We start from the raw sequence: 22,799 nt of genomic DNA, 5'->3' as shown, positions 1-22,799 counted from the left end.
TTGGAAAATTAATGTACGTTAGAAACAAACAGAAAACTCGTTAAATGATGAATTTAAATATGCACAATTAACCACTAATGTACTGAATTATTCACTATATTTGTTTAGGCTATTTTTTTTTTGTAAGAGATCAAGAACTTTTATATCTTACAAAAAAGAAATGTTCTCTTAGCTTGAAGATGTAATAATATTTTCCACTCGTAACCAAAGTGTGTTTTTGCTGTCATTAGTTGTAATGTAAGTATGTAACTCGTCTCTCAGAGCCATATACATAAAGTTTGAAATGTTTCCAAAGACTTTACAAAATAATATAATAATAATGTGGAAGATGGGGAATTTGTAGGGCTAAAAGCGAAAAACAAATAACAAAATTAAAATATATAAAAGAAAAGTAAAGAAACGTCTTTCTCAATAAGAACACAGATCCCAACGGATTCAAACAGCAAATTTGTGCTTTGCTCTTCATCTCTTATAATAATATCCTCTCAAAAAACCTTCTCTACTTCTATATATCCTTTTAAGCCCACACTTCCTTTGCTTCTTCCTTCTCTTCCGTTACAAAGAAAACACCAAAACTTTGAAAAAATATGTTGTGTATCCAATGATTGGGTTTTAGCTTACTACTTCGAGAGAGATTACATAAGCAAAAAAAAAAAGAAAAGAGAGAGCGTGAAGTTACATTATAGAGAAAAGAAAACCAAAAAAAAAACATGAAGTCTTTTTGTGATAATGATGATAATAATCATAGCAATACGACTAATCTGTTAGGGTTCTCATTGGCTTCGAATATGATGAAAATGGGAGGAGGAAGAGGAGGTGGAGAAGCCATTTACTCATCTACAACTTCTTCGGCTGCAACTTCTTCTTCTTCTGTTCCTCCACAACTCGTCGTTGGTGATAACAGTAACAACAACAACTATGGTGTTTGCTATGGATCTAACAACTCAACTGGTGAAATCTATTCTCACATGTCTGTGATGCCACTCAGATCTGACGGTTCTCTTTGCTTGATGGAAGCTCTCAACAGATCTTCTCACTCAACTCATCATCAAGGTTAGTATAGTACTTACTTACTACTACTAGTAATGTGAAGTGGTTTAAACTATAAGTTATGCTCTTTTGTTTTAACTTAAGTGTTTGAAGTTGTGTCTTGTTTGATGGGAACATGTTTGGTTTTAAGGATTTTTTTTTTTTTCTGGTTTTTTTTTTTTGGTTTTTAGATGCATCTCCAAAGATGGAGGATTTCTTTGGGACCCATCAGAGCAACACAAGTCACAAAGAAGCCATGGATCTTAGCTTAGATAGTTTATTCTACAACACCACTCATCACGAGCCGAACACGGCTACGAACTTTCAAGAGTTCTTTAGCTTCCCTCAAACCAGAAACCACCATGAGGAAGAAACAAGAAACTACGAGAATGACCCTGGTTTGACGCATGGAGGGTCTTTTAATGTAGGGGTATATGGGGAATTTCAACAGTCGCTGAGCTTATCCATGAGCCCTGGGTCACAGTCAAGTTGCATCACTGGCTCTCACCACCATAACCACCAAACCCAAAACCAACACCACCAAAACCACCAAAGCCAAAACCACCACCAGATCTCTGAAGCTCTTGTGGAGACAAGTGTTGGGTTCGAGACGACTACAATGGCGGCTGCGAAGAAGAAGAGGGGACAAGACGAAGTTGTAGTTGTTGGTCAGAAACAGATTGTTCATAGAAAATCTATCGACACTTTCGGACAACGAACTTCTCAATACCGAGGCGTTACAAGGTTTTTATTTTATTTTATTTTATAATAATCGTATTTTGACTTTTGTTTAGTAATGTTTTCATTTACATATTATATCCTATGGTTTTAAATCATGTGAAACAGACACAGATGGACTGGTAGATATGAAGCTCATCTATGGGACAATAGTTTCAAGAAAGAAGGCCACAGCAGAAAAGGAAGACAAGGTCTTTTAATTTAGTGCTTTTATTTTATTATCTTTAAGCTAAAGATGGAAACATTTTTCTATAGATACTGACATTGAGTTTTTTTTTGTTTTGTTTGTTTTTTTTCCTCTATGTGTGATTATGATTTGATGATGTTCATCTCAGTTTATCTTGGTAAGTACACACTTCAATCTTCATGGATTCATGATTTTTCCCCCTCAAATTTCTCGGGAAAATAATGATGGATTTTGACTGCTTTTTGTTTCTTGTTTTTTGATTACAACCTTCTTTTTTTGTAGGAGGTTATGATATGGAGGAGAAAGCTGCTCGAGCATATGATCTTGCTGCACTCAAGTACTGGGGTCCCTCTACTCACACCAATTTCTCTGTATATCATTCTTTCCCTAATTCTCCTTTTATTTCTTTTTTCGCCCTACTTTGACTTTGATGTATAATATGTTTGTTTGTTATTTCTAAAGGTGGAGAATTATCAGAAAGAGATTGATGACATGAAGAACATGACTAGACAAGAGTATGTTGCGCATTTGAGAAGGAAGAGCAGTGGTTTCTCTAGGGGTGCTTCCATCTACAGAGGAGTCACAAGGTCCTTTATGTTACATTTATATAAGCTATAGTTTATTTTGTTCATTGAAAAAATATTGACTTTGTGTGCTTCTTACAATAGACATCACCAGCATGGGAGGTGGCAAGCTCGGATTGGTAGGGTTGCTGGGAACAAAGATCTCTATCTTGGAACTTTTGGTAATATATACATGACTTGAACATTTTTATTGATAAACTCCAATATTCAAAATTACTTGTGTCTCACGGAAGCTTTTTGAATACTATCAGGAACTCAAGAAGAAGCTGCAGAAGCCTACGATGTAGCAGCAATCAAGTTCCGTGGGACAAACGCTGTGACTAACTTTGACATCACGAGGTACGATGTTGAACGTATAATGTCTAGTAACACACTTCTGTCTGGAGAGTTGGCTCGGAGGAACAACAACAGCATCGTCGTCTGCAACAATGATGACGAAACCGCTCTAAACGCTGCTGTGGACGGTGGTTCTAACAAGCAAGCGAGCAGTCCCGAGAGAGTATTGAATTTTCCGGCGATATTCGCGTTGCCTCAAGTTGGGCCGAAGATGTTCGGAGCAAACGTTGTCGGAAACATGAATCCTTGGACTTCAAACCCTAATGCTGAGCTTAAGACCGTTGCTCTCACTTTGCCTCAGATGCCGGTCTTCGCTGCTTGGGCTGATTCTTGATTGAATCTAGATGACTAACTCTGGTTTTTTTCTTGGTGTAGTTGCCAAGTGTTTCGGTTTATCTCCGGTTTTTACCCGGTTTGAATTACAATTCGGTTTAGTTTCATCGGTATAAATAGTATTGTGCTTAGGAGCGGTATATGTTTCTTTTGGGTAGTATTCATGTGAAATAGAATGAATCTCTCTATAACATATTATTTAAATGAAATCTCCTTTGCTATACCTTCGCTTCTAGTTCGTTACACTTACATTTATACACTCGATAGATAATATAGTTTTCATGACATAAGCAAAATTAAGATGCACAACACACGAAACAATGCGAACTAATATGGTAATTTACGAAACATGAACATGTAAGTAATGAGATTACGATGGGTTTGATATTTTTGGCAATTGATTAGAATGTCGATAATCTCTAATAAAGGATATGGTAAGAAACTAGGTAAAAGAGAATGTGCATGGGAGTTGAAATGACCCATATCTAATAATTAGGTTTCTGGTCACTTTAGTTTATTGTGGTGGATACAACATTGTTCTTTTAAGTACACGGAAATAATAATAAGAGTAAGATGAAAGGGGGTGGTAAAAATATGTAAATGTGTCTGTCCAATAATGCGGTATGCTTTATTGACCAAATATCATCGTCGACCCCCCACACAACAATCCAACATACCTTCACCACCTCATTTCTAAATTCTCTCCTTTTGTCTCTTTTTCACACCCCACCCGTATCAGCTTTTCCCTAAAGTTTCACCAAAAACAATTTAAATATTCCCTCCATCATATTTAGGAAATATTTTTTAAATCAATTTATCGCTTTGGAAACTTTTTAATTATGGGGCAGCAAAATTTACAGTAACCCATACGTGTGGTAAATGAAGTGAGTGAGTAGTTCAAAGTTGAAGATACCTTCGATTTTATTTAACTGTGTGTCCTTTGTCACGTGTTTTTCCAATGCGTGTGGATGGATAAAGTGAGATTGCACAAACTCGGACGCGAAAGAAGTTTATTGGGCCGTGGACGTGTATTTCACAAACAAATTTGGCCCACTCGGTCTTTGACTATTATACTCACGTGTGCAAAGGGTAGAGTTGGTTTAGGACCAGCGCCAAACGTAACCAATTGGGCCACGGTCCAAATTCCAAGTAACGTTCATCAGTTTTGTAGGGTTGGAAACAATTTAGTCCACACAGAGTCATATATACAGTTGGGGCTTTTGATATTTGCATCAACCGAATTAAATGGCACATTAATTGCTTCGAAATCTAACCTTTTTTGGCTTGTTTGTAATACTATGAAGGCAATACGCTTCCACGTCTGATTACTATTGTTGTCACATGTGGTCTCATCGATAGATTTGGTTCCATACTCCAAAACTGCATATGGTAATTAGCTTTTCACTAGAACGACACTATTAAGGTAAAATATAAATCAGAAATCAGAATCATACTCGTGCTAAGTGGTAACGTGTAGTTAAAATATATTTCCTTAAAACTTCCTAAGTTTGATGTTATATTTTAATTAGTTCTGTTGTTGTTTACTATGATTCTGTCTTTTTCACGTTTTTAATAAGCTTTAACCTTTATATTTAATATATAGGTCCTTCAACAATATGAAATATGAGAAAAAGCCACGACTTTGTTTCACAACCACAATTTTTGTTTTCCCTTTGAAATAAATACAAAATTTCATCAAAATCGTCTCAACGCCTTAGAAACCATATCAACGCGTCGTTTCGTGAAAAAAGATAAACACACAGACACACCGGTATTGGCCGCTTGGGAGCGGCGGAGGAGGAGAATGGATGCGCCGTCGATTGTCGTCGATCACTTGGTTCTGACAACGTTCCTAGCCTCTCTGTTCGCTTCTCTGTTTCTTTATCTCTTGCAGCAACGCCGCCGGAGCAGAGAGAATTTGAAACGTAGCAAGAGAGCTCAGAGCAGAATCGATGAAACCCTAACGGTGAAATCTGGTAATGGCGTCGATATTATCATTGTTGGTGCTGGTGTCGCCGGTGCTGCTCTCGCTCATACCCTCGGAAAGGTATGAACTTTTTTGGATAATGTTTAAAAGTCTCGAAATTGTTTTATCTTTTTTCGTTTATTATTATTATTGAATTGTGTATTCGAATCTTGTCGAATTGTTTAATAATTTATTTATCGTCTAGCTCTATTAAATTCTTGCAACACAAGCTATTAGGTTTGTCAATGTGGATCATCATCATCTCAAAGATGTGTTTTTTTAGTGGATAAAGTTTTCAACTTTCGTGTTAATATTTCGCATTCATGAAATCCTCGTGATTCGTATTAATTCACGGGTTAATGGGTTTTGCGTGTTGCGGTTTTGTGGTTTCTAGTTGCGTCACGAGATCAAATCTAAGCTCTTTTTGCCTTTTGTGTGTGTGTGTGGTTGTAGGAAGGAAGAAGAGTTCACGTTATAGAAAGAGACTTGAACGAACCTGATAGAATTGTTGGTGAATTGCTTCAACCAGGTGGTTACTTGAAGTTAATCGAGCTCGGACTTGAAGGTAAATTAGATCTACCAATAAAGATCATATCTTTTGTTGGATTCGTTGTTATTTGAATTGTCTGTATTGATTTGGTTACTTCTTGGTTATTGTAGATTGTGTGAAGGAGATAGATGCGCAGAGAGTTCTTGGTTATGCTCTCTTCAAAGATGGGAAACACACTAAACTCTCTTACCCTTTGGATCAGTTTGATTCGGATGTTGCGGGTCGTAGCTTTCACAATGGGAGATTTGTGCAGAGGATGCGTGAGAAAGCTTCTTCACTTCTCAAGTAAGAGTTTTGATTTTTTGATATAGCACACATCTGTTAGCTTCTTGGTGGTTATTGTTGCAGCATCTGATTTGAATTTTCTGATACGTTATTTCAGTGTTCGAATGGAGCAAGGAACAGTGACATCTTTGGTGGAAGAAAAAGGAATAATCAAAGGCGTTCAATACAAAACCAAAGATGGCCAAGAACTTAAAGCATTTGCTCCCTTGACCATTGTGTGTGATGGCTGTTTCTCCAACTTGCGTCGCTCTCTCTGCAAACCTAAGGTGTGTGACATGGTGGTTGTTGCATTTTAGGTTGTCTCTCTCTGTTTGGTTTCGGATCAGATAGATTTATCTTGTTTTGCTTTGTTGTTGATAGTCTTTTCTCATTTGTTGATCAATGACGCTCTCTAATCAGGTGGAAGTGCCATCAAATTTTGTGGGTCTCGTGCTGGAGAATTGCGTACTTCCTTTTCCGAATCATGGACACGTCGTTCTTGGCGATCCGTCACCCATTTTATTCTATCCAATCAGCAGCTCGGAAGTCCGTTGCTTGGTGGATGTACCTGGTTCAAAACTACCTTCACTCGCAAGCGGCGAAATGGCTAATTATCTCAAAACAATGGTTGCACCGCAAGTACCGCCTCAGATCCGTGATGCTTTCATTTCCGCGGTCGAGAAAGGTAACATAAGAACAATGCCGAACAGAAGCATGCCTGCCGACCCAATTCCTACACCTGGAGCTCTACTTCTAGGCGATGCGTTCAATATGCGCCATCCTCTTACTGGAGGTGGTATGACTGTCGCTTTGTCCGATATAGTTATCCTCCGCAATCTACTGAACCCGCTCACCAACTTAACCGACAAAGAATCCTTATCCAAATACATCGAATCCTTCTACACATTGCGGAAACCGGTTGCTTCAACCATCAATACCCTCGCAGGAGCTCTCTATAAAGTCTTTCTTGCATCTCCTGATGATGCGAGAAGCGAAATGCGTCGAGCGTGTTTTGATTATCTTAGCCTCGGAGGTGTATGCTCGTCTGGACCAGTGGCTTTGCTCTCGGGTTTGAACCCACGGCCTATGAGCCTTGTTCTTCATTTCTTCGCAGTTGCGATATTCGGGGTTGGTCGCTTGCTCGTACCTCTCCCTTCCGTTAAACGGTTATGGCTCGGAGCTAGACTGATCTCGGTACGTCCTCGTTTCCTTATAACCTCTTGAAATACTAATATTTATAACCAATGTGTTAAAATCTTGAATATTTGGCTTGTGTGTTATGAAACAGAGTGCTTCAGGGATTATATTTCCAATAATAAAAGCAGAAGGTGTGAGGCAAATGTTCTTCCCTCGAACTATACCTGCCATTTACAGAGCTCCTCCTCCTTCTCCTCCTCAATGATGAATCATAAACTCTGCTCATAAGATTTCTCAAGTGTAAGATTAGCTTATTTGCTGTTACGATTCGAATGAACCGGGTGGTTTGATTTGGTCTTTTACGAACTTTGGTTTGAAATGTGTAACCCATCTGTTAAAACAAAATCATCAAGTAAATAAGTATGAATTATCTTTGCTAATTGTTATAGAAACATGTGTCGTAACTCATAAACGTTCAAACGTAACTTACCAATTACATTTTTTATATTTTGTTTTGCTTTTTGCATATTGCTCCAACTCATAAGTCATAACACAAAAAAAAAAAAACTTAGCGGCCCAAGTGTCGTATACGTTGATGTTCACATTCAGATTTATTTTTCTTATCCAAAAGAAAACAAGTTCGTTTGTTGGGGCCTGTAAAGGCTGGACACTGACATTGATGGGCTGCAGCCACTGATGCATGTAATGTAACAACATCGTGAGCCCTTCACATGTGCATATGATTCAGATGGCTTTGCGTTGGCATGTTGGAATCCTTCCTTGGTGAAGTGATATTTTCTACTAGTATGAATTTGACAGTCCATTTGATCTAATCTTTCTTTACCAATAAACAAACTAGAAAATGATGTAATGTAATAATAGATAGATTTGATTTGTCAATCACATTCAGCTAAGAAACAAGAGGGAATGGGGCGATAAATGATATGAAAACAATTGAAAGGGGTCAAAAAGATGGCTTGGAGCTATTTACGTTAAGGGAGTGGAGCCACAATATTAGCCCAAATCTAAATGCCACACACACTTCTTACATTCATTGTGATGTTGAGTCTCTCAATTAGATAGCCTTCCTAGGGGCGGACTTATATTGTTTTCTTCTTATAGTTTGCGTTAAATTTGTAATCGTTTTCAAAAATTATTACTGCAAATAATCTCTTTTTCCCAAATTAAAAGATATATATTGGGTAAGACTATGTAAGTTGATTTCAGACAGAAACAAAAAAAAAAAACGAAGAACAAAGTAAAAGTTAACTTTGGTTATGTATTTTGCGTTGAAATTTACATTGAAGAAAAAATAAGACGTTAAGTTTAAAATAGATTCGAAAAAAAAAATATATATATATATGTTATACATCGGTTTCAATATGTCACTCCCATACAGAAACAAGCCCCCCCACGCACGCACAAGCACATCTTGCTTTTCTCCAACTAAATTATTTTCTCATCACACATTGCTGTACCACCATTAATATCTTTTGTTGACATTGTTCATTCTATTAAATTCTCTATGTCCCAATTTGAATATCTATCCTCTACGTACGCCAAGGTTTCCATTTTTACAATTTGATTTGTACATTGGTACATATTTACACAAATATGACAACTTTTTCCAAAGACAGTGCGGAAATATAAATGAAAGTCAATAAGTCCTACAAAATTAAATACTTGTTTTTTTACTTTATTACATATATGTGTATACAGGTTTAGTAACTCAAATTATTTTGGTCTTCATACATAACATGTATACGAGTTTTAGTAATTTTACGTATAGGCTAGCTAGGCCCGTACGTAATTTTTTCCGAATGAGAAAACACGGTTGGTGGATTTTTTATATTTTTTTTAACTAACATAACTATATAAACATAAGACTTTAATATTAGAGTTTTGACTTTAGACATGTACTTATTTCTATAATTAGGTAATATGGATAATATACGGATTTAGTTGACGACACAATATTATGTATACGTACGTACGTAACTTTCATTGACTTCGACAATATAGGTACGTATAGTCATAGACCAAAGTAAAGTATGCAACTTGTTGTTAACAACAACAACAGCACATAAGAGTGGACACATCATCAAAGCCTAATCACTACACAAACATGTAAGCTTCCAAGAAATCACGGTTTTAATTGTGAATCATTCATCATCAATTCATCATTCCGTGTACATTTTGCGTTTTTTCATTTCCTCCAACTTGTACGGAAATTAATTAACTCAACTTTAAACCTCACAAATGTTTAATTTCTTTTGGACAATATAAGATCTTAAATAATTCAAATCTTACAAGAAATCTCAAGACCTAATTAATTAAAAGCACTATATGTCATAAACAGTGACTTTTGACTTCAAACCAAAACAATGACCATTTCTATAATTCTATTCAATACTATTGTGTCACCCGAGTCAAATGTACGACATATATAATTTAGGATAACACTTTGAATTTTTTTGTCACGATGAAAGAAAGATGTATCGAGCTGGTTTTTGTTTTTAGTTAAGAAAGGAAGAAGAGACAAAAGAAGTAATGTAAAGTTGAAGGTGGATGGGTTGAAGAAGGGTCCTACGATATGGAGGAGGTGAAGCAAACTGGTCCATAGAGTGTCTCTCCTAGGAATTTTCTTGACGATCGGAGCAACGTGAACGTCACGTTAGTTGTCACTCCCATTTCTGTATTGTGTATCCAAATAGCTTACTAAAATAATACTTTGTTTTTTATATATATATACATTCGTAATACTATAAAACCCACTCCATGGAAATTCACATTCGTGCTTATTCAATTTGTAGAAATATATATATATTTGTAGACACAAAATGATATGTGACACTGTGGGACATATACGCGATTGGGCTTTCACGTGCTCATTCTCTTTCGTCCTCGATCATTTATTTCTTTAAAATTTGGATTATTCCTCACTCTCAATTATTTCTGAAAACAATTACTCGTTAATAACAATTTCTATTCAAATCGCTACACTAAACTCTAGTCTATACTCTATACTATGCAATATATAATTTCTGCAAATCAACTATTTTATAATTACACCATGGCGTTCATTTTTTTTTGTTTGGTCTCACCATCGCTTTCAAATTTTTTGACCCATTTTAACTGTAATTTTTTTTTTTTTTTTTCGTTTATCTCCTCCAATACATTATACATAATCTAACACAATCTGTAAATTGTGGAGAATGGAGATCATGTCTCCAAGGTAAATGATCTCAGTGACTACCTTTTTTAATTAATTAATTAACTAACGACTTAACGACTATGATATGCTTCGGGATTTGCAATCCTTTTGGAATTATATATCAGCTTGTCTCTTTACTTGGTGTTGTTAAGCTTAAAGGTCACAAAGTGCATCAAAGAATCAGATCAAAGCATGGTCGTGTCGGAAGATATACACATGGACCCATTTTTGTTGCATCTTAAGAAATATTAAGGACCCTATTATAATCCTTCGGTGTACCTTTTGTTAATTCTGGTCGAGCTTTTGTTATTTACTTTGCTTATGTGGAACCATTTCCCATGGTACTGAAACTTCTAACTAAAGGAAATGGAGAGAGGCTACGAGATAGTTCTTAAGAAAAATGAAACTATTGTTTGTTGGATAGGTGAAAAGGAAAACTTTGTTTGTGTTTGAAAAAATCATCTTGGAAAAGAACTATTTTTTTAACCATCATATCATACATAGTGATGTGGTATGAAAAATTAGACGGTTTCTCAAGCTGAAGAAGATTGTCTGGCAAGCTATTAATTCTAAACATATGTTTGACTAAATCGACCTATAAATCAATGATATTATCAAACTTAAACATACATATATTTGGTAATCTCGGTCGTTCAAAATCGTACAAGAGCATATCGTTCAAAATAGTCAAAAGTCTGTCGCCAAATAATTATTAAAAATCTACAAAAACACATGAACGTCAAAAAGTGAGAGAACGAAGCAACTCTGAAAATTCGTATTTGCAAAAGTTGAGAACAAGAAAATAAAATAAAAATAGAGGACTTCTCAGCAACTAGATATAGTAATTAGTGTTTACATGGTAACCAATAAAAAACAAGAAGTATTAGGCAACTATATAACTTCTCATACGTGTATTAACTATTAACCGTCTATTTATATTTTTGGAAAAGTCAGGTGACTCTGAGCTGTCTCTCATATTTTATTCCCTTTCTCTTTATATTTATATGTATATATTTTTTTATCTTACTTTTTCGTTTGTGTAAGGTTTTTTAATCTATGGAAGTAGTAGTCTTTTTCGTACAATTTTAATATATCCTTAAGAAATAGATAAACCAGAGAAACTAGGCCTACTTTTTGTTTTCTTCGATAAACTTTGATATTTTTTTCTAAAACATAGGTATTACGATCGTGAAATTCAGTAACATTCTGTACTCACACTTGAAGCTAGTGTCTTGAACTAGATAGGAATTTTTTTGGCTAATTAAATAAATGAATGGGTATGGATGAAATGTAGGATACAAAAATACATATAAACAGCAAATATAATCAAAATCAAATATTTATTTGATAATGAAGAAACTATGGGGATGAGGTGGTATAATATATTTGATGAAACATACTATAGTAAAACCTCTGTAAATTAATAATGTTGCGACCATGAAAATCTATTAATTTATAGAATTATTAATTTATCTATAAATTAATAATTATTTAATTATTCAATTATTAATTTATAGAGAGATTTTCCTAATTTGAAAGTTTTTTTAGAAAAATATTGAAAAATGAGATTTAATCATGATAATTAGTATTTTATATAATTAATTACAAAGAAAATAATAATTATTATGTCTTGAAAGAGAATGCCAACAATTTTTGATATAATAAAATATTAGAAATAAACTCTAACAAAAACTAATGTGTTTATATATACATATATTTTGAAAATTTTACCTAATTATTAATTTATAATATTATTGGATCATATATTTACAAAGGATTTTCAAAAAAAAAAATTATTTTATCAAAATATGTCTAAAATTACACTAGTCCCAACTTGGGACCGGAAAAATTTATTAATTTATAGAGATTATTAATTTATCGAGTATTAATTTATAGAGGTTTTACTGTAATTAGAATGAATAATTAGTGTCAAAAAATTATAATCCAAAAAAACTCTCACAGAAACTTGTCGAAAATATTTCTAATAGTTTATGAATTCTTATACCACTGATTTTTTATCGTCTTTATAATAGATTATATATAAAAAATAAAAATGTAATAAATAAAGGTGCTTTATAATAATCTTGAATCGGTACATATTTGGTGATCACAGTGAATGCTTATACAATGGGACACTCATTAATCAGGGAGCTATAAACTAAGGGCGCGTTTACTGGACCGGTTTAGTGATTAAGTTGTTGAACAATAATAATTGTTTTCTTCTATTCTTTTATATATTTCCATTATTATTATTTTTAGTATTTTACGAACTGGGACAATACAGTATTTTTTTCTACATAAACATAATTAATTAAGTAAAATCAATGTAAGAAAAATAATTGAATAAAAAGCAACGGCAATCGCTGAAGCCGACATGTGTTTAAAACTGAGAAACACGTTGTTAGTTAATGTGATTCGGTATCATAAGATGTATACATTTTTTCAGTTTCGGGAAATACAAATTGAGAATGAGAAATGAAAGAAAGAGTATATATATATATATGAATTTCACACCTCAAACAAAAAGTTAATTAATTTATTGGTTCGACGTCAACTGTTTTTATTTTGCCTAAAATGGATACTTAAAAGAATTAATATTTTTAAGTGAGTGGTCATCATTATGCAAAAATAAAAACACGAATTGGAGGACTACTTGGTAATGGTATGTTCCGACACGTTTCCGGCGAGAACTAACTATATATCTTACGTTCAAAGATTTCATCTTGTTCTTGTTCCCATTGGGTTTCTAAAAACGTTTTATACACGTCATCAAGCATATATGTATGGTCGTATAACTTGGTTTGATGAATTAAGTAAAATTTTATAAAAAACAAAACATATACTCTCTGTTAACTTGGTCTCATGCATGCGGTGAATGTGTAAAAAATCCACAATTTTGCGTATATATTTAGAACTTTCTTCCATTTGATATTTCTTAAATTTAACAAATTTTCTGATATTTCTTTTGTATCCCGGATTTTAATTAAAAACAAATTAAATATACATTTTTTTTTTGGGTAGGAACAAATTAAATATACATTGTAAGCAGTTATTATTAATTTACAGCTAACAAACTAACAACACTAAACGATTTTCAGAAACTTTGTAATCATATTTTTTACCAAAAACAAAAAAAAAAATTATTTTCTCATGCCAACTCATCCTTTTCACTATTGTCTAAACTCGTATAAAGAATTAATGTTGAAACTTGGAAGGACGTTAAATGTGTTGGTAATGTGTTGAGCACAGAGAGAACTATTAGCTGAGCGAGCTCAATGGAAAAAAAATTGAGCCGACACAGTTATACAACATGTTTAGATGGTGGAGTAGCGTGGTGGACCAACATTTACGTTAACACGGTCCAAAGAGTCCCCAATTGTAACAATGACAACAATTTAACGTTTTCCATTTTTTCCCTATTTTATTTTATTGCATGTATAATTTTTTTGTTAGATTTCTCTGTGGGTCGCATTATATCCCATTTATATGGAGATTTTCTGTCGGTATGGGCATCTCATTACTGTTTCTCCCTTTATAGTTTATACTACTACTCAATTACAAAAAAACAAAAAAAAATTACCAACCAAACAATAATGACAGTGATTAAGTAAATAACTTTGAACTCACGTATCCAAAACTCCGTAAGCGCGATGCAAATAAAAACTATTGAAGTTGAGCTCATTCGAGTGTGTTTTGAGGGTCGGTGTGGACGGAAACGCGTGAATTGATTAATATTCTTAATTAATTAAATACAAAATAATTCAATTAAAATCTTTAATAAATCGAATATCTGACTGGTCAAGATTTGTGTCGTGGGGGTAGCATGAACACTATATATAAACACCCACACATGCCTAGAGACCTCTCGATCGTAGCTTACCTACAAACATCACTCACAACACAACATCTTTTTTTCTCTCTCAATCTTGATTTGCATATCTATTTCCTCTCTCTCTGCTTTATTCTCCTACTCTCACATCTCTCCTCTCTCTCTCTAGAGCTAAAGAAAAATGGGTCTCCTGTCGAAGAAAGCTACTTGCAACACTCATGGCCAAGATTCTTCGTATTTTTTGGGCTGGGAAGAGTATGAGAAGAATCCTTACGACGAGATCAAGAATCCAGACGGCATTATCCAAATGGGTCTCGCAGAAAATCAGGTAATAATAATCATTAAAAAAACGCAACGTATTGTACAGTTTCGATAATGTATGGTATCAAGAATATATATCTTACGGTCTTACTTGTTTGTCTTGCAGTTATCTTTCGATCTCATTGAGTCATGGCTTGCTAAGAACCCCGACGCAGCAAATTTCCAAAGAGATGGCCAATCTATTTTTCGTGAATTAGCTCTCTTTCAAGACTATCATGGCCTTCCTTCCTTTAAGAATGTAAGATTATCCAATAGATTATGAAAGAGATCGGACATTTTTATGATCCTGTCAAACCGATAGTTTACTAAACTGGTTTGTTTTGTCTTCAATATTTTCAGGCTATGGCGGATTTCATGTCGGAAAATAGAGGAAACCGAGTTTCTTTCGATCCAAACAACCTTGTCCTCACCGCTGGTGCTACTCCGGCTAACGAAACTCTCATGTTCTGTCTCACTAATCCTGGAGATGCTTTTTTGCTCCCTACGCCATATTATCCAGGGTTAGTTAACTTTTTGTCAAACCCTTGCTTCACTCACAAGTAACACAGAAACTTACGCTAACTGAAATACTTTTATTTAATTTTCAAATGCAGATTTGATAGGGATTTGAAATGGAGAACCGGAGCTGAGATTGTACCGATCAAGTGTACGAGTGCAAACGGATTCCGCATCACTAAATCTGCACTCGAAGAGGCCTACGAGGAAGCTCAAAAGCTTAACCTAAAAGTGAAAGGAGTCCTTATAACCAACCCATCTAACCCGTTGGGTACTACAACGACCCGAACCGAACTTAACCATCTCGTGGACTTCATCTCACGTAAGAAGATTCACTTGATAAGCGACGAGATCTACTCGGGTACCGTTTTTGCTTCTCCCGGATTCATTAGCGTAATGGAAGTCCTCAAAGATAGAAGGCTCGAAAACACAGATGTTTTTAAACGTGTCCACGTCGTTTACAGTTTGTCTAAAGATCTAGGCCTACCTGGTTTTCGCGTTGGGGTGATTTACTCCAACGATGACAATGTCGTCTCAGCAGCGACAAAAATGTCCAGTTTCGGTCTAATCTCTTCTCAAACACAATACCTCTTGTCCGCATTGTTATCCGACAAAAAATTCACCAAAAACTACCTCCAAGAGAACCAGATCCGTCTCAAGAACCGACACAAGAAGCTCGTATCGGGACTAGAGGCTGCAGGCATCGAGTGTCTCAAGAGCAACGCCGGACTCTTCTGTTGGGTCGATATGAGACACCTATTGAAATCAAACACGTTCGAAGCTGAGATTGAACTATGGAAAAAGATCGTTTACGAGGTTAAGCTCAATATCTCTCCCGGTTCTTCGTGCCATTGCAACGAACCGGGTTGGTTTAGGGTTTGTTTCGCGAATATGAGCGAAGAGACATTAGAGGTTGCGTTGGATAGACTGAAGAAGTTTGTTGATGGACCGTCGTCTACTGCAAGAAGTCAAAGTGAACATCAAAGACTAAAGAATTTAAGGAAGAAGAAAGTCTCTAATTGGGTTTTCCGGCTATCGTTTCACGACCGTGAACCCGAGGAACGATAGTCTGGTCTTTTTAAATAATTAATCTGTAATAAGTATATGCTTTTTTGTCATTATTTATGGGTGATTATTCGTCAAATATAATTTTTTTTTTCTTTTTAACCAGAATTTTTTATTTTGGTATAGTTTTAAGGGAAAAAGATCACTCTGTCCGTACGTAAAAAAGGGATAATGCAGTGTGCCTTTTTATGTAGTACACAGTATAATGTATTTTTTTCACTTTATAATATGATCTTTGGAAAACTTTTACTGCATTTTTCAATATCTCTTTGTTTCAAATTTGCGTTAAAAAAGTGCTACGTACGTGTGATTTGCCGGCGACTTTTCTGGTTGAGAAGCTATAATTTGGGTCCGCTCATTAATTATTATGTAATTAATTAGAACCTACTTCTTAGCACTATAGTAGTAGACTATGTTCACATTTGTTAACCCTTTTGCACAACTAGGAGCTATTCCTTTATTACTCTTCGTTGACAAAAGGAGATAAATTGGTGCATTTAATAATTATTCTCTAATTGCTTTAATTGGTTTCGAAGTGATCGATTTCGATTAGATGACTTGTGAAGTCAACGAAACCTACCATTGAAGTCAAAAGATGAACCCAAAATTGTACACTCACAGCCACGTACACAGGTGTTGTGATCTATCTTTATTGATCGTGTAAATTCGAAATAATTTTAGATGATAAATTGTTGACCCAATAAGAAATTAAGAAAGATGAGTTTTCGTTTTATAATCTCAAAACCTAATTAGAGTTAATGTTTGGTGGCAGAAATAGGAAGACCAATCTAAACTAACTACTTTCTCTAATCAGAAACTAAATCTCTGCCACTGACATTAGAATCTTAGTATGTTTTTATATAAATTCACAGATATATAATTATTCTAACGTCATTAGCGTGTACTTTACATTGGTCATGTACTCATGTGTATATGTAATCAACATGGGTTCAATTCACATGACTGCACCTAGTTAAATGGGAAAATAATACCTGAGCAATTGGCGAAACATCTTTTTTTTTTTTTTTGATAAACATCTCAATTCTCGAGAACTCAGTTTCTAATATATTTATATATTTAAGATCAGTTTCTAATATATTAACCGTTATGGACAAACCGGTAAAATAATGCATAGAGCCAAATCAAAAGGAAATTAATATGAGGGTAGTTGTCAAATGTCAAAGAGTCATGTGGGTTTCACATGGCAAGAGAAAACAGAGAACATCTGCTAAGATTTTCTGATTGGTCAGCTCACAAATATATTTCAGCATATTATTATACTATATAAATATATATTCGACCAACCTTGTAATATATAAATAATTGTCGTATATTTCTCATTGGTGATGTGTTGCTATGTTATGTTCGTGTCGATCTACGCATCCGGGGGCCACATGACCATGGGTCTTGTTTCCTGCCACGTTGCTTCAAGTTTACTTGTTATATACGAATGTTACTGTTTCATCTTCAATATATCGGACTTTTTGTTTTGTTTTGTTTTGAATAAACAGGTACAAGAGTTATAGAGTTTTTAGTACAAGACGACAAGGGATTCCAAGCAACTACAAACAGATTGTAACTGTGTTGTCTATTTTAACCTTATTTTTCAGCAATGTAGACTGTTATGCATTGATAAAAATCAAACTAAACCCGAAATCTAAATCCACTTTTATTTATTATGTAGTACGTAAAAGAACATTAGGCAGACAAGAAATTTCATAGTCACATCTTTGTGTTGGAGACTAATGGCATTGTTTTTCTTTGTTGAATAGTATATGTTTTGATGTTTGGAACTTTGACGACAATGTCATTATGTATTTTTCTTTCTCAAAGAGCTTTAAGCTTTTTTAGGTTTCGGGATTTTCTCTACATTTTCAACAATTTAAGTAATGTATATATTTTGTATCCATATTCCAGAAAATGTTGGCATTGCATGAGGAGGATTCAAAGTTGGATATTTTTAAAACCATTCAAAGATGTTTATAATTCAAAGACAAAATGCCGAAAGCAATTCTTGTCTCCAACACAAAAGGTTACCTTTATTCGTCTTTCCAAATAAAGATTCGATCTTCTTTCTTGGTGAATATTGATGATCATTACTTTTAGGATTATCTTTTTTTTTGGTTGTTGTTGTTTGTTTATTAGGGATACAATATCCCACATTGGAAGTTGAGTAGGATCATGGTATTAGAGTCCGGTCCGCACATACTCAACCCAATCCACAATCGGCCTGCCCCATAGTTGGCCAACCAATTCATGCCCGAACATACCGAGATCTATGGTCAGAAGAGCCATCATCTCGAGGGGGCGTATTAAGGATACAATATCCTACATTGGAAGTTGAATAAGATCCTGACTAGTATATAAGATATATGGGCCTCTCCACTCATTGCCAATTGGTTTTGAGTTAGAAGCTCATAACAAACCCTAGTTTAACATTGTTCTCAACATCTACTAATTTGCCATATGTCATATCATACGTGGCATAAAAGTGTAGTATTTTCCAGTTGATCTACTTAGACGACGTAACGCTATACAGTTTTACTTAAAAGTGCATAGTGAGATATGGCCATATATATGGGTGTAGGCTCGTAAAAGATGAAATAACAGACAAACAAAGATGGGCCAATTGAGAAAATATTAAGGCGTAAAAGCCCATGTAAAATATAGCCCCAACTATGAAAAATTAGGGAGAGATTGGACTATACTATATTTCTTCTTTTGTAATAAAGACTTTACCATTAGATAAACTTCAGTGGTAATATCAACAAGTCTATATTTGTGGGTGTGACCAAGTCGATGCGCAAAGTTGCTATATGAGGAAAGAAGTAGACGAAACCACAAGCATGTGATTTTTTTATATTTGTCTTCTTTGGCGATTAAAAAAGCAAATTGGTAAGAAAATTGTAGTTGATTTGTTGGGTATACGTCCATTTCAAACATTGCATCACCACTGTTCACACTTCATGCACTTATATTACATGTATATTTCATGGGACATCATTATGTGTACTTTTGTAACAAACCCACATATATCTATATATATGAAAAGGAACAATTACAGTATAGCATTCTTCTAAACTCCAAGTTGGGTTTTGTACGAAACGAACGTGATTATTTTCCTTTTTTTTTTTGGTCAAATCCAATTGGCCAAAAGCCTAACTTATATTATGAGATACAAAAAAAAGAAAAAGAAAAAAAAAAAAAACTTATGAGATACAGTACCAAAATTAATGTCGACTTAATACTAGTTAACACAAACCGGATTAGCCCAGATATTATTAACTTCATTTTTTTTTTCGTAGATATTAATTTTTATTTAAGCGAGTTAGATTAAATGATTTTTATACTTTACTTTAGTAACAACCACATGCTCCATAAATTAGGTTACCGACAAAATAATAAATTTTACTAGGCGTAAGTGTAACGACAGTAATTAAGGACCCGGAGAAATCAAAGATTAACAAAAGAAACATTTAACAAATACTGAGTGATTAAAAGTGTGATAAGGATTTGACTTTGGTTACAATATGATGACGAGCTAAAGAACTATATAGTTCATATGAAATATTTTTAAATTTATATATTTATGTCTAAGATCCAACGACTCCCAAATAAAGTTGAAAACAATGTGTTGACTTTGGCGATATATATTAATCACACTATTGTTTCACAAACAGATTGATCAAAGTCTCCTTCGTTCGTTTGTGGTCAACTGCTTTTTGACTTTTTGGTATATATAGTTTCTAATGGTTTCCTACTCACTACTTACTACATACGCTAAATAATACTAGTAATATAGTATAATTAGGCTCCATATGAGTATATATTTATAACGAATAATTGGAAAACAATACAAAATATATCATATATGCTAAGCTCGTTCTTCTTCGCATCCATTAATTATTTTATAATTTATACCTTTGACGTTCAAAGAGTGGTTGGTTATTTTAGGCCTGCACCTGTGACGATTAGAGAATTGAACACTGACTAACCCAAATCTGAACTTTTTTAAAAAAAAAGCTGTTGAAGATCAGCATAGTAAGTGATGACAAAAAAAAGATCAGCATAGTAAGTAAATGTCGACTATCTAGTCATTAAATTCTTTCCTACAAAATAATTTTAAGGTAGCATCCAAATTCGATATTATTCTAAATGTTATAAATAAATCTAAGAAACTTTGAACTAAACTTTTGCAAATTTGATGGATCTAGTAATTATAACTCCAAAGATGTTCAATTTTGAGAAACCGTAGAAACATCAAGTCCATAGGATTCCCATTCTTTCAGCATCACCTTGATTTCTTTATTACGGCTCACGAGAGCATAAAGGCACTTTTCGCTTAAATAAATGACCAATGATATAAATTATATAATAAGTGTGTGTGAAACTAAATGATGACAAAAAAAAAAACTAAACAGTAAAATAAATAAATATAATAAAACGATATCATTTATTCAAAGCAATAAACTTTGTGTAGTACATTTCTAGGGTTTTGGTTCTTTTACGCCTTCAATATTTTAGAGATAATAACACACACGCACAAAAAAAAAAGAACTTGATCCAACCTAAGTTCGTTGACATCATATTTGTATCTAATAAAGATCTAACTAATCAAAATCATCTACTCATTATCGTATAGAGGATAGTTATCAATGAAGGAGCTAATATCATGATCCAACACGTTGTTGTACAGCATCTCGTTTCCATGTAGCCCAATTGCTCTTGTTTCGTCGTTGTTGGCTATCTCGTTGAATAGTTCGGCTTGGAGATTCTCAAACCCGGTCATAAAGAACATATCTTGTTGCTCACTTTGATTGGTGGAGTAGTTTGACATCTGCAAAGAGGAATTAATACCGGTGCTACTACTACTACTACTCATGGAGTTCAGTGATGGGGATGAATCATGATGGTAAGATGAAGGAGCTGCATCATGATGGTCAATATCAAACAAAACCGTGTTTGGTTCCCAAGAGAATGATTCCAATATCGGATTCTTGATCATGCTTTGTTCTTCCATGGTAAAGGATGTTGTTGATGGATCCACCAGTACCTGATCATATAATGTTTGGTTCGCTTTAGTGTTCTCGTCATGACATATTGGGATCTGGTCTTGACGTGATGATAATGTTGTTCCATGCTCGAGTTTGACATTGAGTTGTTGATGAAATGCTTTTCCTTGCTTGCTCAATAGCTTCTTCTTCAGCCTCGTGTTCCAATAGTTTTTTATATCGTTGTCTGTTCTTCCCGGTAATTGTGAAGCAATAATAGACCACCTTCATCAACAAAATTTCATAAACAAAAACCAATTATTATTGTTTTATATTTTTTTCAAAATGAATATACACCAGTGATTGATGCATCGTTGTAAATTAATGAAATTGAGATAATAAACCTGCTGCCAATGGTAATGTAAAGGCTGCAGATGATGTAATCTTCTTCATCGGTGAAGCCTCCATGCTTCAAGTTAGGCCTCAAGTAATTAAGCCATCTCAAACGACAACTCTTCCCGCACCTCTTAATACCTTTCAACAATAAAGTAAAATTGTTAGTATTACATGTCACAACTATGATGAGTTTTATCAACAAGCAAAAAAAAAAAAAAACTGAAATAATGGATACCAATTCTCTGAGGAAGGGAAATCCAATTGTTGCCGGTGCCGTGCTTTTCGATATAAGACTTAAGAACGGCGTCTTCCTCCGGCGACCATGGCCCTTTTTTCACCGCGGTCTTGTCGCAGCACGGTGCTCTTCCCATTTTTCTTATTGATCTTGTTTCCTCTTTCACTTTTAAATTGTTGGATATAGATTGTTTATTTTGCTCTTCCTCTAGTTCTTGTTCTCTAGGTTTTTATCTTCTGTAGTGTCTCTCTGTCTATATGTTATATATATGAGAGACTTGGCTTAGAGAACAATGATGACAAGTGGGTTTCCGTATATGGTGAGAAAAAGGCCATGGTATCAGTCGAAGAATCAGTCTCCTACCTTTCAAATAAATGTGAATATGACTTCTAAGACATATTTTAATGATGCAAAATTTACAACTGTAATAATATTTTAGAAATCTATATTTTAGAAATGATTTTATTGTTTGTCCGATCCGTGTGGTTCAGCTTATATATGTGATAACTAAAAATTATTATATATATATATATATATATATATATAATAGAAATTTTAATGTAATGTAATTCATTTTTTAATATTTCACCACCTCCAGGCTCCAGTTATATATAACGTCTAGTAATTTTAATAATCTTCATCTATATATTTTGAACTTTTTATATATATATATATATATATATATATATTTCATTGTGTAATTATGGATTATGTATTAAACCATCAAAATCTTCTAGATGGAAAAGCATATGGCTGACTTGACCTGAGAGACTGATCAGACCCAGAGAATTAGTCCTGAAGTTTTGAAAATAAAAAGAAAATTACATTCTTTCTTTATTCCTCAGTTTACCAAAAAAAAAAAAAAAAATACAGGTTTACAAGAAAAAGTAACGACGATCACATAGACAAAAAAGAAAGGTTTTAAAGAAAACACCTTTTTCAACACGCTAACGAGGAATCGGTCTTCTTGGTACGACGAGTACTAGTATTTTAACGTCAGTTTAAATTTATATGATATGCTTTGAGTTATGTTTTAAACCCCCAAAAAGAGTGTATATAATTATACAAATAAAAATATATTCTTTTAGTAACTGTTAAAAAAAACAAATTAAAATTCCAACAAATATAA

General features: G+C 34.1%; 5 protein-coding genes across 5 annotated transcripts; 3 read left to right on the top strand and 2 right to left on the bottom strand.

Moving 5' to 3' along the window:
- Positions 1-528: 528 nt before the first annotated feature.
- LOC17879735 (AP2-like ethylene-responsive transcription factor ANT) lies at positions 529-3,428 on the top strand. The gene is made up of 8 exons (XM_023778876.1): positions 529-1,053; positions 1,221-1,773; positions 1,876-1,958; positions 2,103-2,111; positions 2,237-2,325; positions 2,417-2,541; positions 2,623-2,699; positions 2,790-3,428. The coding sequence occupies exons 1-8, from the start codon at positions 711-713 to the stop codon at positions 3,206-3,208; spliced, it is 1,698 nt and encodes a 565-aa protein (XP_023634644.1). The 5' UTR covers positions 529-710; the 3' UTR covers positions 3,209-3,428.
- A 1,430-nt stretch (positions 3,429-4,858) lies between these two features.
- Positions 4,859-7,564, top strand: LOC17879593 (squalene epoxidase 3). Its single transcript, XM_006283460.2, has 6 exons — positions 4,859-5,254; positions 5,627-5,738; positions 5,834-6,008; positions 6,106-6,274; positions 6,408-7,181; positions 7,276-7,564. Exons 1-6 carry the CDS (start codon positions 5,012-5,014, stop codon positions 7,387-7,389), a joined length of 1,587 nt encoding a protein of 528 aa, XP_006283522.1. The 5' UTR covers positions 4,859-5,011; the 3' UTR covers positions 7,390-7,564.
- A 6,784-nt stretch (positions 7,565-14,348) lies between these two features.
- On the top strand, positions 14,349-16,051 carry LOC17880867 (1-aminocyclopropane-1-carboxylate synthase 8). Its single transcript, XM_006282530.2, has 4 exons — positions 14,349-14,495; positions 14,595-14,726; positions 14,828-14,988; positions 15,082-16,051. The coding sequence occupies exons 1-4, from the start codon at positions 14,349-14,351 to the stop codon at positions 16,049-16,051; spliced, it is 1,410 nt and encodes a 469-aa protein (XP_006282592.1).
- Positions 16,052-18,235: 2,184 nt separating this feature from the next.
- On the bottom strand, positions 18,236-18,343 carry LOC111829752. The gene has a single exon (XM_023779829.1). It carries the CDS (start codon positions 18,341-18,343, stop codon positions 18,236-18,238), a length of 108 nt encoding a protein of 35 aa, XP_023635597.1.
- A 2,198-nt stretch (positions 18,344-20,541) lies between these two features.
- LOC17878884 (transcription factor MYB87) lies at positions 20,542-21,806 on the bottom strand. The gene is made up of 3 exons (XM_006285364.2): positions 21,671-21,806; positions 21,444-21,573; positions 20,542-21,324 (listed from the first exon to the last, which is right to left on the bottom strand). Exons 1-3 carry the CDS (start codon positions 21,804-21,806, stop codon positions 20,673-20,675), a joined length of 918 nt encoding a protein of 305 aa, XP_006285426.1. The 3' UTR covers positions 20,542-20,672.
- Positions 21,807-22,799: the final 993 nt, after the last annotated feature.

This window comes from Capsella rubella, unplaced genomic scaffold (genome assembly GCF_000375325.1).
Source record: "Capsella rubella cultivar Monte Gargano unplaced genomic scaffold, Caprub1_0 scaffold_7, whole genome shotgun sequence".
NCBI classification, from domain to species: domain Eukaryota; kingdom Viridiplantae; phylum Streptophyta; class Magnoliopsida; order Brassicales; family Brassicaceae; genus Capsella; species Capsella rubella.
Note: the sequence above shows the minus strand (reverse complement) of the source record. Positions and strands in the feature narration are given on the sequence as shown.